Source organism: Uranotaenia lowii, chromosome 1, assembly GCF_029784155.1.
Source record: "Uranotaenia lowii strain MFRU-FL chromosome 1, ASM2978415v1, whole genome shotgun sequence".
NCBI classification, from domain to species: domain Eukaryota; kingdom Metazoa; phylum Arthropoda; class Insecta; order Diptera; family Culicidae; genus Uranotaenia; species Uranotaenia lowii.
The window spans coordinates 109,040,735-109,060,552 of record NC_073691.1 but is presented as its reverse complement, the minus strand read 5'-3'; the positions used below and the strand labels follow the sequence as shown (position 1 = coordinate 109,060,552).

The window sequence follows — 19,818 nt, the reverse complement described above, 5'->3', positions numbered from 1 at the left end:
TGTAACGTTTTGTCAAATCCTTTCATGATTGTTACTGTAAATGTTTAGATAAAAGAGAACTTTAAGAAAAACTTTAGCAATAACTGTTTGATGCACTAAAAACGTTTCTACCAGTGATTCCTGTACGTTATCCCTACTGTTTGTGAAACAGTTCCTCCATATAAGTGTTTTAACCGTTTTTAACAATTACATAACCTAACGACATATTAAAAATACTGTGAATTCAGATTTCACGCTTCAACTAAAGTATTTCACAGTTTGAATAATCGTTAGCTTAAAGTTTTTTTACGCTTCATCAAATAGTCGTTGACTATTTAAGAAATCGTTTGGATACAATCCTTATTTATGCGGGTGGCCAGCAAAACGGAAATCTCCGCCAAACCCCGTTGCAATCGTAACAACAGCAACAGAAGGCCACTACCGGACCCCAATGGAAATTGTTATCGAATACGACCCTTTTGTTACCCTTCTCCCCTTCCTTAGTAAATTTTTCTAACCGTTGAGTCGCCGCGACTATTACGGCCCCCTCCCCTACTAACCTATATAGTTAAATGTTGAATTTATAGATACACTCGGCACATTTAAACTTTGTCAAAGTAAAAGGCCTAATAAACATAGTTATAAATAAAAAAAAAAGTGTACCAATGGCCGCGCACTTCTTAATTTGGTTTAAATAGTGAATAAGGTATCCAAACAGTTAAAAGTGCTGTTTACATGGCTCTCAGGCTCATTGCGATTACTCTCAGGTAAGGATTTTCAAGATTCACACATCAAATTCTGATTTTTTTTTTAACAATTCTTTATTTGAAACGGCTCATACCTTTAGGCTTTAAGGAGCCAAAATCGATTTTGGTTGTTTACAATTGTTTTCTTAACTTAACACTTTGTGAGAGGAGAAAGGAAGATAGAGAGGGAAATATGAAAATAAAAAAGAAATTATAGACGAAGATCGGTAGCTTTTAGAAAAAGGTAGATTTCGAACATGTAGTCCAAATCTAGCACAGCTAGTACATCTCTCACTGGAACATTAGGTGGTTTTCTTCGGGCCCTAAGGGAGTCTATTAAATTCGTTCTGGCGACAAGATGGACCTCACACGACCGAACAATATGCTCGATGTCATGGTAACCTTGGCCGCAACTACACAAATTGCTGCCAGCAATGTCAAAACGATAGAGTACCGCGTCTAAGGAACAATGATTGGACATGAGACGGGAAAATATACGAATAAAATCCCGACTCAGGTCCAACCTATTAAACCAGGGTTTAAGGCTTACCTTTGGGATAATCGAGTGGAGCCATCGACCATCCTCATCCTCGTCCCATTTGCGCTGCCAGTTGACAAGAGAGTTCCCTCGTACCAAGAAGTAGAATTCGTTGAAGACGATTTCACGTGGATACGTGTCGCTTTCCGTCGCCCCCACCTTTGCCAGAGAGTCTGCCTTCTCATTGCCCACTATCGAGCAATGAGAGGGAACCCAAACAAAGGTAATGGAAAAGCGACGTCTTGTTAAAGCACTCAAAGTATCCCGTATCTTCTCTAGGAAGAACGGCGAGTGCTTTCCCGGTCTTATTGAACGGATTGCTTCAACAGAACTAAGACTGTCTGTTACAATACAGTAGTGTTCTGCTGGCCGTGATGCGACGCTATCCAACGCCCAATAAATGGCTGCTAACTCTGCAATGTATACAGAGCATGGTGATTGGAGGTTATATGAGGCGCTAGCTATTTCGTTGAAAACTCCAAATCCCGTTGATTCTTCTATTAGAGACCCGTCGGTAAAGTACATTTTGTCAGCATCGACGTGTCTATATTTAGCATCGAAAATTCTTGGAATCAAAAGTGGACGATGCGAATCCAGGATTCCACGAATATCTTGCTGCATAAAAAAATCAAACTGGACAGAAGAGGTGTCGTAGTCAGGGATGAAAACACGAGTTGGAGAATACGAAGAAGGATTAACCTGCATGGACATATAGACATGATATATAGACATATATCTTATATGAAGATTTTGCTCAAGTAGCCTTTCAAAATTTACGATCACCAATGGGTTCATGACCTCACACCTGATGAGGAACCGAAGTGATAATAAATTAAATCGATCTTTTAGTGGAAGTATGCCTGCTAAAACTTCAAGACTCATGGTATGCGTTGAGGGCATACAGCCCAACGCTATGCGGAGACAACGATATTGAATACGCTCGAGTTTGATGAGGTGAGTTTTAGCAGCTGACTGGAAACAAAAGCTACCATATTCCATCACTGAGAGAATAGTTGTTCGATACAATTTTAAAAGATCTTCTGGATGGGCTCCCCACCAGGTGCCAGTGATTGATCGGAGAAAATTGATTCTTTGTTGGCATTTTCCTTTGAGATACTCAATGTGGGCTCTCCAGGTACACTTGGAATCAAACCAAACCCCAAGATACTTGAAAAACTTCGATTGAGTGATCGTTCTACCTAGGAGTTGAAGCTTGGGTTGAGCAGGTCTATGCTTCTTAGAGAAAACAACCATCTCCGTTTTCTGAGGGGAAAACTCAATCCCAAGCCCCAAAGCCCAGGAAGACAATCTGTCTAAAGTATCTTGTAAAGGTCTGTGCAGATGAGACTCGGAAGATCCTGTGACAGACACCACGCCGTCATCTGCAAGTTGTCTTAGAGTGCAGCCTTCAGAGAGACAACTGTCGATGTCACTTACGTAAAAGTTGTACAAAAGTGGACTCAAACATGAACCCTGCGGGAGGCCCATGTAAGAGGTTCTTCTAACTGCATTATCTCCGTGAGCAAAGTTCAAATGTTTCTCACAAAGCAAGCTGTATAAGATGTTGTTCAATAGAGGAGGCAGACCACAGGAGTGCAACTTGTCAGACAAAACCTCTATTGAGACTGCATCAAAAGCTCCCTTTATGTCCAGAAACACTGAAGCCATTTGCTCACGTTTTGCGTACGCCATTTGTATCTCTGAAGACAGCAAAGCAAGACAATCGTTTGTCCCTCTGCCCCTTCGAAACCCAAATTGAGTATCTGAAAGGAGACCATTTGTTTCTACCCATTTATCCAAACGAAACAAAATCATTTTCTCCATCAATTTACGTATACAAGACAACATCGCTATTGGACGGTACGAATTGGGATCAGACGCTGGTTTGGCAGGCTTTTGGATAGCAATGACTCTCACTTGTCTCCACTCTTGGGGAACAATGTTATGCTCCGAGAATTGATGAAATAAATTTAACAAGCGAAATTTGGCAGCGTCCGGAAGGTTTTTCAACAAGTTAAATTCGATTTTATCAATACCCGGAGCTGAATTGTTGCAAGAGAGGAGGGCAAGTGAGAATTCGACCATCGAAAAGCTGGAATCCATACCACACCTATCTGAAGGCACATCCCGTATTATTTTTTGTACAGGCGTAGAGTCTGGACAGACTTTCCGTGCGAAGTTAAATATCCATCTATGTGAATATTCCTCACTTTCATTCGTAGATGATCGATTACGCATGCTGCGTGCCACTCTCCACAAAGTGCTCAAGGATGTTTCTCTTGATAAGCCACCCACAAAATTCCTCCAATACGCCTTTTTCTTCCCCTTGACCAATTTTTTAAACTGATTTTCAAGGGAAACATATACTTCAAAAAGGGCGAGAGTTCCACATTTCCGAAAATCTTTGAATGCTTTTGATTTGTCCTTATAAAGCTTGGAACACTGCTGGTCCCACCATGGGTTAGGAGGCCTTCGAGGAACTGATGAATCTGGGATGGGTTTTGTTTGAGCGCGAAGTGCACTTTCATGTATTAAACGTGAAAGAAAGTGGTACTTCTCTGTAGGAGGTAAAACATTCGTAGAACCGATAGCTGATGTTATTTCGTCCGAGTACTTTTTCCAGTCGATGTGTCTTGTAAGGTCATATGTCATATTTATTGTGTTTGAAGAGCTGACCCCATTGGTGATTGTAATTTTGATAGGCAAATGATCACTACCATTGGGATCAAAAATCACCTTCCACTGGCAATCCAATGATAGTGAATTTGAGCAGAGTGAGAGGTCAATTGCACTGTGTTTGTCAGGTGGTTTAGGGACTCGTGTTTTTTCTCCCGTGTTCAAAACTGTTAAATTGAAACTATCACACATGTCATAGATAAGAGTAGAACGACTATCGTCAATTTGTTCTCCCCAAACAGTTCCATGCGAGTTGAAATCACCCAGGATCAATCTTGGCTCAGGCAAAACTGAACACAGGTCCTCTAGGTGATTTCGATCCACTGCAACTCTCTGAGGCCAGTACAAACTGACAACACATAAGTCCTTACCTCTTATAGTCGTATGACATGCAACAGCTTCAATTCCGCCTGATAGAGGAAGGTGGATTCTAAAAAAGGAGTGGCTCTTTTTGATCCCCAAAAGCACCCCTCCATAAGAATCGTAACGATCCAGACGGATAACATTAAAATCGTGGAATGAGATGTTCGATTGAGAAGAAAGCCAAGTTTCGGACAACGCAAAAATGTCACAATTTATTTCATGAAGAAGATGTTTGAACGGATCCATTTTCGGAATTAGACTACGACAATTCCACTGTAAAACAGTGATATCTCCGACCTCTCGGCTTAAATTAGCCATCGAGAGAGATAAACACTGAAAGAAGGGGCCAGGTTTGCATCAATTGCTTCAAAAATGTCTTTGCCAAGGGGAGCATTGCGAAAACAATGTCTCTTATGGATTCAGATACGTTGAAAAACGATATTATTCCATTTACTATATCAGTTAGCTTGAAAATTCCCGCTTGGGAGGTTGGTTCTCCCGAAACTACGTTGGATATTGGAGACTTCGAAGATCCTGCCACTTCTGGTTTACTCTGGGGTATAAATTTCATGGGGAATCCAGGAGGGCCTGTTTTGGAATTTCTCGAACTTGATGGTTTTTGTCTATTATTTATTGTAGAGCTAACTGAGGGTACTTTTTTTGGAACTTTGGGGGTTTTATGAGCAGGTTTAGCCCGTTTCCGTGAGTTTCCAACGAAGATAACTGGTAAATCCTGATCAATGGAATCAGTGTCTTCACTGTCAACTGACAGCACTGAAAAGATGTTACTGCATTGGGGTTGGGTCGGAGGCGCCGCGCTCTTTAAAATTGCGGCATAGGAACGTTTTGACCGTTCCTTCAAAGAGCGCCTTTGTTTATCCCAGCGGCTCTTGAATGCCTCGCACAGGGAGATATCATGGGGTGAGCCCCCGCAATAGACACATTTCTGCTCTATTGCTGAGCACGCTCCCTCCCCATGAGTCTCCCCACAGTTGGGACAACGCGTCTTGTTGCAGCAGTGGGACGCTGTGTGTCCCAATTTTATGCAATTTTTACATTGCATTGGTCGAGGCACAAAGAGCCGCACAGGAAGCCTCAAAACTCCGTCAATCAAGACGTAGTGAGCAGGGTTGGTAAATTTCGCCCGTCACGCTTGACCCGACTAGTTTTTTTTTTTCATCAAACGACCGGCACCTTACTCAATTGACGGAGCCTCATTACTCGCATGACGGATAAAGCACGACAGCAGTCAACATTTCTCCGTCATGCGAGTAATGAGGCTCCTACACATCCTCGATCGGCTGCTGCCGGCAGGTACAACTAATTGAACGACTTGCTGGCAGAGAGCAACAATAGCAATAAACAACTGAAAACGGGCTTGCTGGCAGGAGCAACAATAATAATAAATGCGTCTCTTTTTCGTCTTCGGTCGTTGAAATGCGATTGCTTGACTAGGTTATTATTTTAGCTTCAAATGACTGGGGAATGAATGACTGGCAAACGAAGTGACAGGTCGTTAAGGAACAGTCAAATGAGTTTGAAGGACCATTTTACCGTTGACCGTTGAATTATGCCAACCCTGGTAGTGAGGGAGGGCGGTACCTGCGAAGGTAACACGAAATGAGGCTGAAGGAGTGTACCTTTTATCTCCATTAACGACGGTGGTAGTTCTGAGTTGGCGACAATCCAAGATTTCAACCGAAGTCGAATCAAGGCACTTGAACTTACCAACGCCGTTGGATTTAATGTACTCCTCCTTGAGACTCATCTCTGTGATCACGCCCTCGATCTCTACGTCTCGAGACGGGATGTAGACACGGTACTCAAGGTTTATGAAATTGCTGGCTACAATTTCATTTGCGGCTTTCCGGTCAGCCACAACAACGCGCAGCTTATTCGGACGTACTTTTGTAATACTAGATACAGAGGGCCACCTCGCCAGATCTTTGGTGATCTGTACCACATTTAGTTGCTTACCGTTTACTTTGGGCCGGATGAAAACCACCCAAGGTCCAGTGAGAGATGAGCCCTCTGTGTATTTTCGGAGCCGGGTTGTTCCACTCTTAATCGAGGGCGATAAAGAATTATCACCCACCTGAGTATGGATCGCATTTGAGGGACCAGAATCATCTGTATCCTCCAAATGCTCTTCATTCTCGTAGGAGAAATTCTCATCGTCCTCGGTTGAGTCGTTTAACTCCCCGCCTTTGTCCATTTTTATCAACGGAGACACAAGTGCCTTCCGTTTTCAAAATATAAACGAATCACAAAAAATCCAAAATATAATAAAGTGAAAATGATAGTGTAGGGAAAGAGAAATAAAAAGAAGTTACAAACTTGTTTCTTAAATCTTAATCGATGATTTTTTTGAGTGTCAGCGATGGTCCAAATTTCCAATCTCCACAATGGCCGACCGCCACGTGGTTTTCGTCTGATCTGATAAAACTCCGTCCGTATTGCCTGTCCGCCTTGACCAGGACGCAGATGGTCGACAAATTGTGGTTACCTGGATCTGTTGGTTCCCCGATAACGGCAATCAAGTCCGAATTATTCGGGCTTCCAAAAGGATCCACCCGCCGTTGCGGTAGATTTTATCCGATGGATCCAACTGTCTGGAAGGAATACTCCTTTTCCGATCGTGTGATAATGCAACCACGGTCTAATTATAATCGCACTTGTACTGCTTGTACCACTAACTTCACAACTTTGACCACTTTTTCAACGCTATTGTTTTTTGCACTAACAAGCGAAAAAAAACGCGACCGCCTTCGGCGAGTGATGCCAAAACAATGCAAATACTGATTTGTCGTCATTGTTTTGTGATACTAGTCTAGTGCAAAATTAGTATAAGGTGCCTTTTCTACAAAGCATTATTTTGCCGAAAGATATATTGGAACAATGTTTCCGGTCCCGATTTCGATGAATCATCACAAATTCGGCGAGCTGTCTGAAAATCCACGAGGAAATTGACCAACTAAAACGTAAACAGATCCGAATTGCTATCTAACCTCAAATTTCCAGAACTTTGTAGCAATTTTTGTTAGATAATCGTTTCTTCTGACACTGTTTCCATAAGTGTGTTTTTTCAGCCGATTTTATGAAGGAAAACATTGATTGGAAACTTTCCTGTGAATCTTATACCGTATATTTTTTCACCTGGAGGCAATCTAGAGGCAACCTAGGTTCGCTCTAACTGCTGTCATCGTGCTCATTTATTGCTCTAGAGGCAACCTAGGTTCGCTCGAAAAACGGACGGAGTCGCCCTGAGAAGAAAGTCACTTTGCGAGAAGTTCACCAATACTCTCAACGTTGTTATCAAAACATTAAACAGCTGATTTTGGCTGAAAGCAAAACAGTTGAAATAATGAACGGGAAAATGATTATTGCCGCGATTTTGAACCTCTCAGCCAAGCAAAATCGTACTATCTACTGTCCAGTGCAATCCGGTCACGAAAAAAGGCGATCCGGATGTGAAGAACCGAGTGAAGAAATCCAGAAGGGAGAACAAAATGACAGCTGCATGTAAACATTGCGCTCGTTCTCACGCACACCTACGTATGGAACAACTCGAAACCCGAAAATCGTTTTTTTATTCTGACGGTGCCAGAGCCAAATCCGGAATAAAAAAAAACGCCATTATATAACCTTTGTGAAATTCCGAAGAAGTTCTCTAAGATTAACTGCACGCTCATTTTTTTATAACCATTTTCGAGTTTTTTTCAACCGTTTAATGAGTTTTTTGTTAAAACTTCGATTATTGTTATTAATTAACCATAATGCACTGTTAAATTTCAACCGTTTTCTGAGTTCTGGTGGAAAACCAAAATAATGGTTTAAAATTTTAGCGCATAAACTTTTTGAGTGGTCCGCCATTGTTTTGTTTAGTTTTAATCGTTTGTCGTTCAATAACATTCGGGATACTGAGGAAAAATATAGAAAGATTCAAATCTATGGCCACGATCAGGTAAATTTTAATTGTTGTACTGAATTGTTATGCGATATTTACGGTTCATATTGTCAGTGTTGTTTCAGAGAATCCTGGGAGCGTTCCGATGAACGAATGGACTATTTTAAGCAGCTGGACTTTCTGGCGAAGTTTTCTTCCTGCTAAACTAATTCCAGTAGGTGAATATTTTGACCGCATTAATACGGAGAAATCCCTGGAAAAAACTGCAGCCGCTGGGTGAGTTCATCTACGATTTTTCTTGAACCGGAAGATTGTTCATCGTTTCAGAAGAGGAAAATTTCTGAGAAAGCCTAACGATTTTTGAAAAGATCTGGGACCTGACGTGACTGTTGGAATCGGAATAACTGATGCACCAGGTGCAATAATTTTCCGAAACGAGTTTATCCATTGTTTGATTCTCACAAAAGCGGCCCAGCGTGCTAATCCAGACTTCTGGAACTGGGTGCCTTGGTTTGCAGGTTGGAATTCGACCGGTTTAAATATGATTTACGTAGACATTGAAATTTTCTGTAGAAAAATTGATACGTAATTGAACAGAAATAAATAATTTCAGCCTATTGTTACAATTGATTTTAGAGCTTTTATTATGGTGTGATTTGAGCAAAAATACAACTAAAAAACCCAATCCTAATCAAAAATAAACCAACTTGTTCGACCAGATTTGGCCCACTGTTTCGAACTTATTTTGAAAAAACCCGACAGCCCATAGTTCCCGAAAAACGGAAAAAAAAGAAAAAGAAAAAAAACGGGTTCTGTCATCGGATATATTTCCGGACATCGGTCTAAGCTGCGGAAAAAACGAAGTTCGAGAGAAGTGTGGCTGATTTCCCGCGAAAAGCCCCAGCGAAGCAAATTTCCCGGTCCCCGGTTTCAATCAACGTGTCTGGGTAGATATTTTTTGAGCTAAGCCGATTTGCGATCATGGGTGGCAAAACCAAGGAGGAAATTGTGCAACGACCGGAGAGCACCAAGCAGAATCATACCGACCAGGACGGCATCGTCGATCCGGAATGCCTCATCAAGCATCCGCTGCAATTCCAGTGGACGCTCTGGTATCCGGAACCGGATAAGAACAAGTCGTGGGGAGACAAGCTGAACGAGGTGGCCACCGTCGGTGTCGTTGAGAACTTCTGGAGATTATACAACCGCATCAAGAGCCCGTCGGACCTGAAGACCGAGTGCGATTGTTCGCTGTTCGAGCAGGGCATTCGCCCCATGTGGGACGACGAGAAGAATTTCCGCGGCGGCCGGTGGGTGATCAACGTGCCCCGGCAGCAGCACCACGAATTGGACAAATATTGGCTGGATACGATATTGTGTCGGATTGGCGAGGTTTTCGATAATCCTGAAGAAATTTGCGGCGCCGTCGTGAACATTCGCCAGAAGATGGATAAAATTGCGATTTGGACCTCCACCGTCATGAACCGGGACGCGCCGATGCAGGAGAAAGCTGTAAGTCGATTTTTTACCACGTCCGAACAATAATTGTAATGAAGGAGATTGGGTGGGTAAAATAAAAAGTGGCCATTAGGAAAATTTTAAATTATGTTCTCGTTTTTCATTTGTGGCGACGACCATAAGAAACATCATGCAACAAATGGCGCCCAACTAAATCGAACCACTTTGATTATTAGTTCGATAAATTTTAGAGACTTAGCGTCGACTTACAATTATGAGGGTTTTTAATATTCGATAATTGTACTTATCATTTTTTTTTCATGATTGCTCATCTTGTATATCACACCATATTATTGTATTATCATAATTTTTGTGTTATTTATTCGATATTGTCGTCAATTAAAATCAACATTTATTATTTATTGGAACTAAAATACATCACTCACAGTTATCAAAGGGGTTGCCAAGGAAAAATCAAAAGGAACGCGATCTGGAGGCGCGGTATAACCTCTATTCCGGGCCCTTGGTAATTAAGAGGATTAAATCCCTCTTTTCCTGAGATAACTGTTGCTTTTAGTTCTGTTTAGTCCTCACTGTAAAATCACCGCCATTATTCTCTTCAATGGCTACATGATTTTAAATGCTTGTTTTGCTGCTTGGGTGAAAGTTTTTCAGTCGTTTGGTTCAGGATTCGAGGAAATTTTTGCCAGGTCTGCTGGTATAGATCGACATCATTTGCCAAGATATGTTGGCGTTGAGTTTCGTTTTTAGTTTTAGTTAAATCTTTGCCATAATTCGTTGGCGTAAAGATATTTTGGTCAAGATTCGTTGGCTTTGAGTTTATTATGATGTTTATGTTTTATGTATTAAGTTTTAGACACCTCTGCAGTAGGTGTTACGCTTCCGAGGTATGCTCGGAATGTAGTCGATCATTTCTTTTCCTCGAACTCCTTGTGGCGTGGTTTTGAAATTTTCACGGATTTCTATCACAATCCATGAAAATTTCTACCAAAGCAGCAATGTTGTGTTACAATTGATTTTAGAGCTTTAATTATGGTGTGATTTGAGCAAAAATACAACTAAAAAACCCAATCCTAATCAAAAATAAACCAACTTGTTCGACCAGATTTGGCCCACTGTTTCGAACTTATTTTGAAAAAACCCGACAGCCCATAGTTCCCGAAAAACGGAAAAAAAAGAAAAAGAAAAAAAACGGGTTCTGTCATCGGATATATTTCCGGACATCGGTCTAAGCTGCGGAAAAAACGAAGTTCGAGAGAAGTGTGGCTGATTTCCCGCGAAAAGCCCCAGCGAAGCAAATTTCCCGGTCCCCGGTTTCAATCAACGTGTCTGGGTAGATATTTTTTGAGCTAAGCCGATTTGCGATCATGGGTGGCAAAACCAAGGAGGAAACTGTGCAACGACCGGAGAGCACCAAGCAGAATCATACCGACCAGGACGGCATCGTCGATCCGGAATGCCTCATCAAGCATCCGCTGCAATTCCAGTGGACGCTCTGGTATCCGGAACCGGATAAGAACAAGTCGTGGGGAGACAAGCTGAACGAGGTGGCCACCGTCGGTGTCGTTGAGAACTTCTGGAGATTATACAACCGCATCAAGAGCCCGTCGGACCTGAAGACCGAGTGCGATTGTTCGCTGTTCGAGCAGGGCATTCGCCCCATGTGGGACGACGAGAAGAATTTCCGCGGCGGCCGGTGGGTGATCAACGTGCCCCGGCAGCAGCACCACGAATTGGACAAATATTGGCTGGATACGATATTGTGTCGGATTGGCGAGGTTTTCGATAATCCTGAAGAAATTTGCGGCGCCGTCGTGAACATTCGCCAGAAGATGGATAAAATTGCGATTTGGACCTCCACCGTCATGAACCGGGACGCGCCGATGCAGGAGAAAGCTGTAAGTCGATTTTTTACCACGTCCGAACAATAATTGTAATGAAGGAGATTTGGTGGGTAAAATAAAAAGTGGCCATTAGGAAAATTTTAAATTATGTTCTCGTTTTTCATTTGTGGCGACGACCATAAGAAACATCATGCAACAAATGGCGCCCAACTAAATCGAACCACTTTGATTATTAGTTCGATAAATTTTAGAGACTTAGCGTCGACTTACAATTATGAGGGTTTTTAATATTCGATAATTGTACTTATCATTTTTTTTTCATGATTGCTCATCTTGTATATCACACCATATTATTGTATTATCATAATTTTTGTGTTATTTATTCGATATTGTCGTCAATTAAAATCAACATTTATTATTTATTGGAACTAAAATACATCACTCACAGTTATCAAAGGGGTTGCCAAGGAAAAATCAAAAGGAACGCGATCTGGAGGCGCGGTATAACCTCTATTCCGGGCCCTTGGTAATTAAGAGGATTAAATCCCTCTTTTCCTGAGATAACTGTTGCTTTTAGTTCTGTTTAGTCCTCACTGTAAAATCACCGCCATTATTCTCTTCAATGGCTACATGATTTTAAATGCTTGTTTTGCTGCTTGGGTGAAAGTTTTTCAGTCGTTTGGTTCAGGATTCGAGGAAATTTTTGCCAGGTCTGCTGGTATAGATCGACATCATTTGCCAAGATATGTTGGCGTTGAGTTTCGTTTTTAGTTTTAGTTAAATCTTTGCCATAATTCGTTGGCGTAAAGATATTTTGGTCAAGATTCGTTGGCTTTGAGTTTATTATGATGTTTATGTTTTATGTATTAAGTTTTAGACACCTCTGCAGTAGGTGTTACGCTTCCGAGGTATGCTCGGAATGTAGTCGATCATTTCTTTTCCTCGAACTCCTTGTGGCGTGGTTTTGAAATTTTCACGGATTTCTATCACAATCCATGAAAATTTCTACCAAAGCAGCAATGTTGTGTTACAATTGATTTTAGAGCTTTAATTATGGTGTGATTTGAGCAAAAATACAACTAAAAAACCCAATCCTAATCAAAAATAAACCAACTTGTTCGACCAGATTTGGCCCACTGTTTCGAACTTATTTTGAAAAAACCCGACAGCCCATAGTTCCCGAAAAACGGAAAAAAAAAGAAAAAGAAAAAAAAACGGGTTCTGTCATCGGATATATTTCCGGACATCGGTCTAAGCTGCGGAAAAAACGAAGTTCGAGAGAAGTGTGGCTGATTTCCCGCGAAAAGCCCCAGCGAAGCAAATTTCCCGGTCCCCGGTTTCAATCAACGTGTCTGGGTAGATATTTTTTGAGCTAAGCCGATTTGCGATCATGGGTGGCAAAACCAAGGAGGAAATTGTGCAACGACCGGAGAGCACCAAGCAGAATCATACCGACCAGGACGGCATCGTCGATCCGGAATGCCTCATCAAGCATCCGCTGCAATTCCAGTGGACGCTCTGGTATCCGGAACCGGATAAGAACAAGTCGTGGGGAGACAAGCTGAACGAGGTGGCCACCGTCGGTGTCGTTGAGAACTTCTGGAGATTATACAACCGCATCAAGAGCCCGTCGGACCTGAAGACCGAGTGCGATTGTTCGCTGTTCGAGCAGGGCATTCGCCACATGTGGGACGACGAGAAGAATTTCCGCGGCGGCCGGTGGGTGATCAACGTGCCCCGGCAGCAGCACCACGAATTGGACAAATATTGGCTGGATACGATATTGTGTCGGATTGGCGAGGTTTTCGATAATCCTGAAGAAATTTGCGGCGCCGTCGTGAACATTCGCCAGAAGATGGATAAAATTGCGATTTGGACCTCCACCGTCATGAACCGGGACGCGCCGATGCAGGAGAAAGCTGTAAGTCGATTTTTTACCACGTCCGAACAATAATTGTAATGAAGGAGATTGGGTGGGTAAAATAAAAAGTGGCCATTAGGAAAATTTTAAATTATGTTCTCGTTTTTCATTTGTGGCGACGACCATAAGAAACATCATGCAACACTATTAACACACCATGTTTGCTTCAATGCATTGATCCTTTGTATTTAATTCGGAAACCCTTCTTTTAAGCTTTAAAAATCGATTCCTGCTTTTTTCTTTTCGGAAAACGGTTATTTTATAACCATTATTCAGCTTTAACAAACGGTTGAAAAATAACCATAATCCAAGTTCTCCGTGAAATCTCATTTTATGAGTTTTCACTAAAAACTCATAAAACGACTTGATCCACAAAACTTCGATTATGGTTATTTTTCAAACATTTATGGTTCAATATGGCCGAGCGTGTGCTTATAAATACTAGAATAGTTTCTGTGCGCGGCAATCAACCCCCTGGCAACTTGACAGTTTAGTCGAGTTTGCTGTGCCGTCTTCAAAATGGTAGATGTCGCACTAGTCGCGTTTGTTTACATGCATCCTGGGATGCAATTCAACTGACGAAATACCATTTTAAAAGGGCACATAATCAAAAGTGATGCAAAAAAGAAAAATAAATAACTTTATAATTAAATTTTATAATAGTTGTCAATGAAATAAGTAATTTTATTTCAATCTATTTGTGTTCCATTCTCGGTTCCAACTTAATAACATTTCTGTTTATAGCAAAGATTACAAAATGGCCATCTTTCATCCGAATCCGTCAAGGAATATTTTAAGGAATATCTTTCAATATTCCTTGCGAATCCGTTGTGTTTTTGTTACAAGGCGTCACCAGATAGAGTTATGAGTTTATTTCGTTAAACATAACGTGGTTTGAAATAGTTCCGCTATTTCCTTAAGTTTATTACGGTAAAATTTTATCCAGCTGAATGTTATGAAATATTAGCATTACAAATATGTTGAGATAGTAAACACTGAGAATGAAAGTGGAAACGAGTTGAGGTGATGGCTTTGCATTTGCACAAGTGACGTACAGATAAAATTTCGGAAAGTTTAATTTAAAAAAAAATAGTAAGTAGCATCAAATGTGAAGATTGCAGAAATGAACTTTTCAATAGTTTTATTGGCAGATTAGAAGTTAATGCCAATGTGTTAAAGGTCTGCAGAATAACCGAGTTGGAGGTAAAAATTGTAGAACAAAATCATCAAAGTATAAACTTAGTATACTATATTATGATATCATAATGAATCGAACTCTGACACAGGTTTCAAATGATGCACGGGATGTTTTTAGAGGATTAGGCGAACACATTTTGGATCAGGATGCTTTAGTTAACCATCGAAACTTGTTGTTGAAATTATGTGTTGATTGTGTTTCGGATAGAGTCCTTCGCTAAGCAACTTAATGATTCTAAAGAATCTCTTCGAAAAAAAACTAACAAAGTTAATATTGTTTAGAAATGAATAAAATGTTGTTTTTAAAATTTACCATGCAATAAACCATTTACAAGATTTTTGAATTAAAATTTTCTTGTGTATTTCATAAATAAAAGCCATTTACCACGCTGACTTTTTTGGCCATATTATCGTGATTTTCTTTAAACATCAACTCATTTTCCGCTTAAAAGGTGATTCTTAATCATTGTTTTTAAAAACTTTTTTTTTCAATAAAAAATATGTTTGAAACCTTAATTTGTCGAACATTTCATTATCCACCCTTTCGATATGTTTGTTGAGTGAAAATGAGATTTTGACAGAACCAGAAACAGGGTTGCCAGGTGTCCTGATTTATCAGGATTTGTCCTGATTTTTGAGAGGCCGTCCTGATTTTTCATAAACGCTTGAATTGTCCTGATTTTTTTAAAATGGCCTTAAAATGTCCTGATTTGTCCTGATTTTTTAAAAATATCTAATTTATAACTAAATTTATTGTTAAATGATGAGAACATCAAACAAATCTTAAATAAAATAGTTTAACCAGATTAAGTAATAATAATCTTCGGTTCAAATATGATATTTAAAAAGTGTTTTTCGATATTTACTGCAGGCCAGCCAAGGTTATTTTCGCTTCATTTGCATAATTCCAGGCGTCATGAGCGTCTATATTTCGCCATTAGTTATGCAATTTAGTCAGAACTGCTTGTTATTTTCCCCAATTTAGTGGTGTCCTGAAAAATCCTGATTTTTGTCTCGGCGGTGTCCTGATTTTTGACAAAACGACCTGGCACCTCTGACCAGAAAAACTGGCACACGCGATGGGTCGATTCACGATGACGTATTCTCCCTTTTGTGATGACAGTTCGCACGTCCTGTTTACAAAATTTTACGAACGAGAAATGGAGTGCGGCGAAATTTTTCGTGCAGCTGCACGGTCAACAAATTTAACTCAAAACTCAGTTTAAGGATAGCAAAAAACCAAGTTCCATTTTGTGAATTAAATTTAGCGCATTTTTTAGTTTCTCATGTTTATCTCTTTGGAAATGACCAGAAGTTGAAAATGCGTAAAAAATTTCGAAAAGTAGGTTTGTTTATAAAAATGTTTCAACATATTTTCAAACCCCTTCTTCAACAAATTTGTTCTGGACCAACCCACTTTGCATTGAATATTCTGGGAAAGCGCGTCTACTTGAAATAAAAAATTCCATCAAATTTCCAAATGTGGAAACTTCTAAAGAATTCGAATGTACCGAATCGATTGTCCGGAAAATTTTTGTGTTATTTTGACCGGAAGCTGTAAAACAAATGCACATGCTTATACGACAACACTATTCAGGGACAGAAGAATCTAAAAAAAAATCTCCGGAAAACATTCCGAAAGAAAAGGCTCAACTATTATAAATTTTTACGATATGATATTTTCGAGGAATAAAAATAACGTCAGTTTAACCACTAATCACACTGACATGAGACTTAGGTCGAATTCACAGTGCGCGCGAAGCGAAGTGCGAAGCGAATTTCTAATTCGCGCGAAAAACCGCTTCTCATTGAAACACGTTGAAAAAAACATCGACCGGCCACAGTGCAAGCGAATTCTTGTGCGAAGACCCGGCTCGATCGCGTGAATTCATCCTGTTCATCCGGACATACACTGAAAATATTCTCTCGGATATTTTGTATCGCAAATGATAATTTATCAAAAAATCTTTTTCAAAAGTATAATTATTTAATTATCATTGCCGTTTCTGTGTTGGTTATGAAAAATGCACGGTTTTTTAGCACGGATTTTCGAAAAAAACGCAGTTTCAGTCTTTTTCATGATGAAAAAGACGTATGAAAGCCCCACAATATTTGTATAAGTGTTGTTGAGGCGAGATTTTCGGAGGATTCTTTAGCAAACCCGATGATGATGTGGTACAGCTAAAACTATATTTTTAATTATAAAAAATGAAATGCTAGAAATACAATGTTTTACTCACATTGGCTAACCTCAATCTTGCTTCTCCTCAACAGTATTTTTAATTTCCAATTTTATGGAATGATTTCTGCCTGCGTACATTTGAAATTAACGATTTAAATATATGGATTTAATAGAAAAGGTGTGAATACTCACAATCGGAAATAATTATCCAATGATAATGCAGAAACTAAGTGTTAATACGACGACCTTAATTGGCTCCTTCAAAGCACGGAATTATGTCCCTGTGATAGCAATTACTTTAGGATAAATTTATAATTTTAATAGTGGAATACTCACGATAGCAAGCAAAATCAATAAACGATTGATAAACTAAAGCGATACAATATTAATTATTTCACTGTCTGATCGAATCAATGCACTTCCTCAATCGCGTGGAATTAATCTTCCAATTCACCAGTCACGATGACATCATCTCCGGCCCGATAGCTGTCATCACCACTGACGTTAGTTGGATTCTCCTGCTTCAACAAGGGAGCGGTCAAAGTTGCGGCAACATCCCCCCGCTCGTAAGACAGATGGTCCCCTGAGGTCTTACCGATATCTAACACCGCTAACTTTGCTACCGGCCTGGTAACAAGTCCCTTTGAAGTTTGAACTGTAGCTCGTCGTACTCTTCCATCGGCACCTTTTGTAACACCTACTACGCGTCCTCTAATCCAGCCATTCCGTATCGTCTCGTCGATGATAACCACCAAGGTTCCTGGTTCCAACGGTTTCGTTTCTTCGAACCATTTGGTTCTTCTCGCGATGGTAGGCAAATACTCTTTCACCCAGCGATGCCAGAAAATATCCACCAGGTGCCTATTATGGTTCCAGTCGTCTCTAAGGGCCATTCCAGGTTGGAGAAACTTCATATGTGGCTGACCGATGCCCGAGGAACTCATGAGCAGAAAGTGGTTGGGGGTCAAAGCTTCCTGTGTGTCGTTTTCCAAAAAAATGAAAGTCAATGGCCTCGAATTGACCACTGATTCAGCTTCGACAATGACGGTGGAGAATGTTTCTTCGTTCGGTGTTCTAGATGTCGTCATGGCATAAAAGGCGGTTTTAACAGATCTTACAAGGCGCTCCCACGCACCACCCATGTGAGGCGCGGAAGGAGGGTTGAAATACCATTTCGTGAAGGCATTCGTAAACGTCGTTGCGAGTTCGTCGTTGATAGATTTGCACTCCTCGATGAGATCGTTCTTCGCACCTAGAAAATTGGTGCCATTATCCGAATAGACTTCGACTGGTGAACCTCGACGGCCAATGAATCGCCTCATAGCCATCTTGCATGACGTTGTGGTAAGGGAATGGACGACCTCCAGGTGGACAGCTCTGATGGTAAGACAGGTGAATAATGCCACCCACCTTTTCACCGTACTGCGTCCTACTCTCACTTGCATTGGTCCAAAATAGTCCAGTCCCACGAAGGAAAAAGGTTTGCAGAAGGCCCTCAAGCGGGCGGCAGGCAAAGGACTCATTCTGGGCACGTTAGGGGAAGCTTTGTGAACTCGACAGTACACACATAATTTTTCAACACGTCGAACTAACGTTTTTAATCTGGACACGTGGAATCGCTGTCTGATCTCGTTCACAACGGTGTTCGTATTGCGATGAAGGTATTTCTTGTGATACCATAAAACGATTAGCTGAGTAGCATAGTGTTCCCTCGGAAGAATAATGGGATTTTTAGTATCGTACGATACGAACGCAGCAGCGGTAATTCTTGATTCCATACGCAAAATCCCATCTTCGTCGATGAAAGGGGAAAGCTTCGCGAGGGGGCTGGAACGATTCAATCGTCGACGCTCAATTGGTAAACTAGTTTGTTTTAACTTGGCAATTTCTCCAGAGTAGTATTCATTTTGCATAATACGAAAGACAAGTCGTTCTGCTGAGGCCAGTTCGATTTGCTCTAAATATCCCTGCCGACCACTGACTTTCTTTGCCAGGCAACGCCGGTTATGTAAATAACGAAAGACAAATCCGATCGAGTGAACCAAGCGATTCCACTGGGAGAAACGGTCCCATTCGATCGAAATAAATGTGCTACCTTTAGTTTGATGAACATTCACGATGTCTATTTTTTGCGCTCTTAATTCTTCTTTCGTTCCAGCCCACTCGGCCTGCTGGGTTGGCCAGCGGTCTTCCGGCTCGTACAAAAACGAAGGACCATTGAACCACCTACTCGTCGACGATAGGTCGGGTCCAGTTGTCCACTTGGTGGCCTCGTCAGCAACGTTGAGTTTACTTGGGACCCATTTCCACTCAAACACATCTGTTGTTTCGAGAATCTCCCCAATACGACAAGAGACAAATTGATTATACTTGCGTGAGTCGGAATTAATCCAGGCCAGCACGGTGCGTGAATCAGTCCACAGGATTCGACGGGAAATCTTCAACGAATGTGTTTCGATAGCGCTTTTCGATTGACGGCTCCCGATAACTGCCGCCTGTAGCTCGAGTCGAGGGATCGATAACGTTTTCAGAGGAGCTACTTTAGATTTCGCTGCAACTAATATGCATTTGATGACTCCATCTACCTCCGCTCTGATGAAAGACGCGCAAGCGTACGCCAACTCGCTCGCGTCCACAAATACATGTAATTGGACTGATTGAAGCTGATGTGTGGCATACTCACCAAAGTAGGACCTGGGAATTCGAATATCCTTCAGCATCGGGAAAAGTGAAATCCATTGCGTCCATCGGATTTGTAAGTCTTCAGAAATCGGCTCATCCCAGGATTTTTGACTACGCCAGATATCCTGAACAAGAATTTTCCCATGTATGACGAAATGAGAAAGTAAGCCTAGAGGATCATATAGGCTCATGACAATTCTTAACACCTCTCGTTTAGTCGGCCAGTGAGGAATGTGTCCTAAGTTAGATGAATAGGTGAAAGCATCTTCTTCTCGAAGCCAAAACATCCCAAGTACACGTTTGA

General features: G+C 41.1%; 3 protein-coding genes across 4 annotated transcripts in view; 2 read left to right on the top strand and 1 right to left on the bottom strand.

The window, feature by feature from the left end:
• Positions 1–19,818, bottom strand: part of LOC129738461 (myosin heavy chain, non-muscle-like) — a 132,285-nt gene that overhangs the window by 96,927 nt on the left and 15,540 nt on the right. The gene's annotated exons all lie outside the window — the stretch shown is intronic.
• Positions 9,168–9,788, top strand: LOC129738462 (eukaryotic translation initiation factor 4E-like). Its single transcript, XM_055729670.1, has one exon. The coding sequence runs from the start codon at positions 9,191–9,193 to the stop codon at positions 9,752–9,754; it is 564 nt and encodes a 187-aa protein (XP_055585645.1). The 5' UTR covers positions 9,168–9,190; the 3' UTR covers positions 9,755–9,788.
• On the top strand, positions 12,900–13,514 carry LOC129738463 (eukaryotic translation initiation factor 4E-like). Its single transcript, XM_055729671.1, has one exon. The coding sequence runs from the start codon at positions 12,923–12,925 to the stop codon at positions 13,484–13,486; it is 564 nt and encodes a 187-aa protein (XP_055585646.1). The 5' UTR covers positions 12,900–12,922; the 3' UTR covers positions 13,487–13,514.

What these genes read in the sequence shown, in the direction of transcription:
- LOC129738462 (XM_055729670.1), top strand. Translation starts at nt 9,191, where the DNA reads ATGGGTGGCAAAACCAAGGAGGAAATTGTGCAACGACCGGAGAGCACC.
- LOC129738463 (XM_055729671.1), top strand. Translation starts at nt 12,923, where the DNA reads ATGGGTGGCAAAACCAAGGAGGAAATTGTGCAACGACCGGAGAGCACC.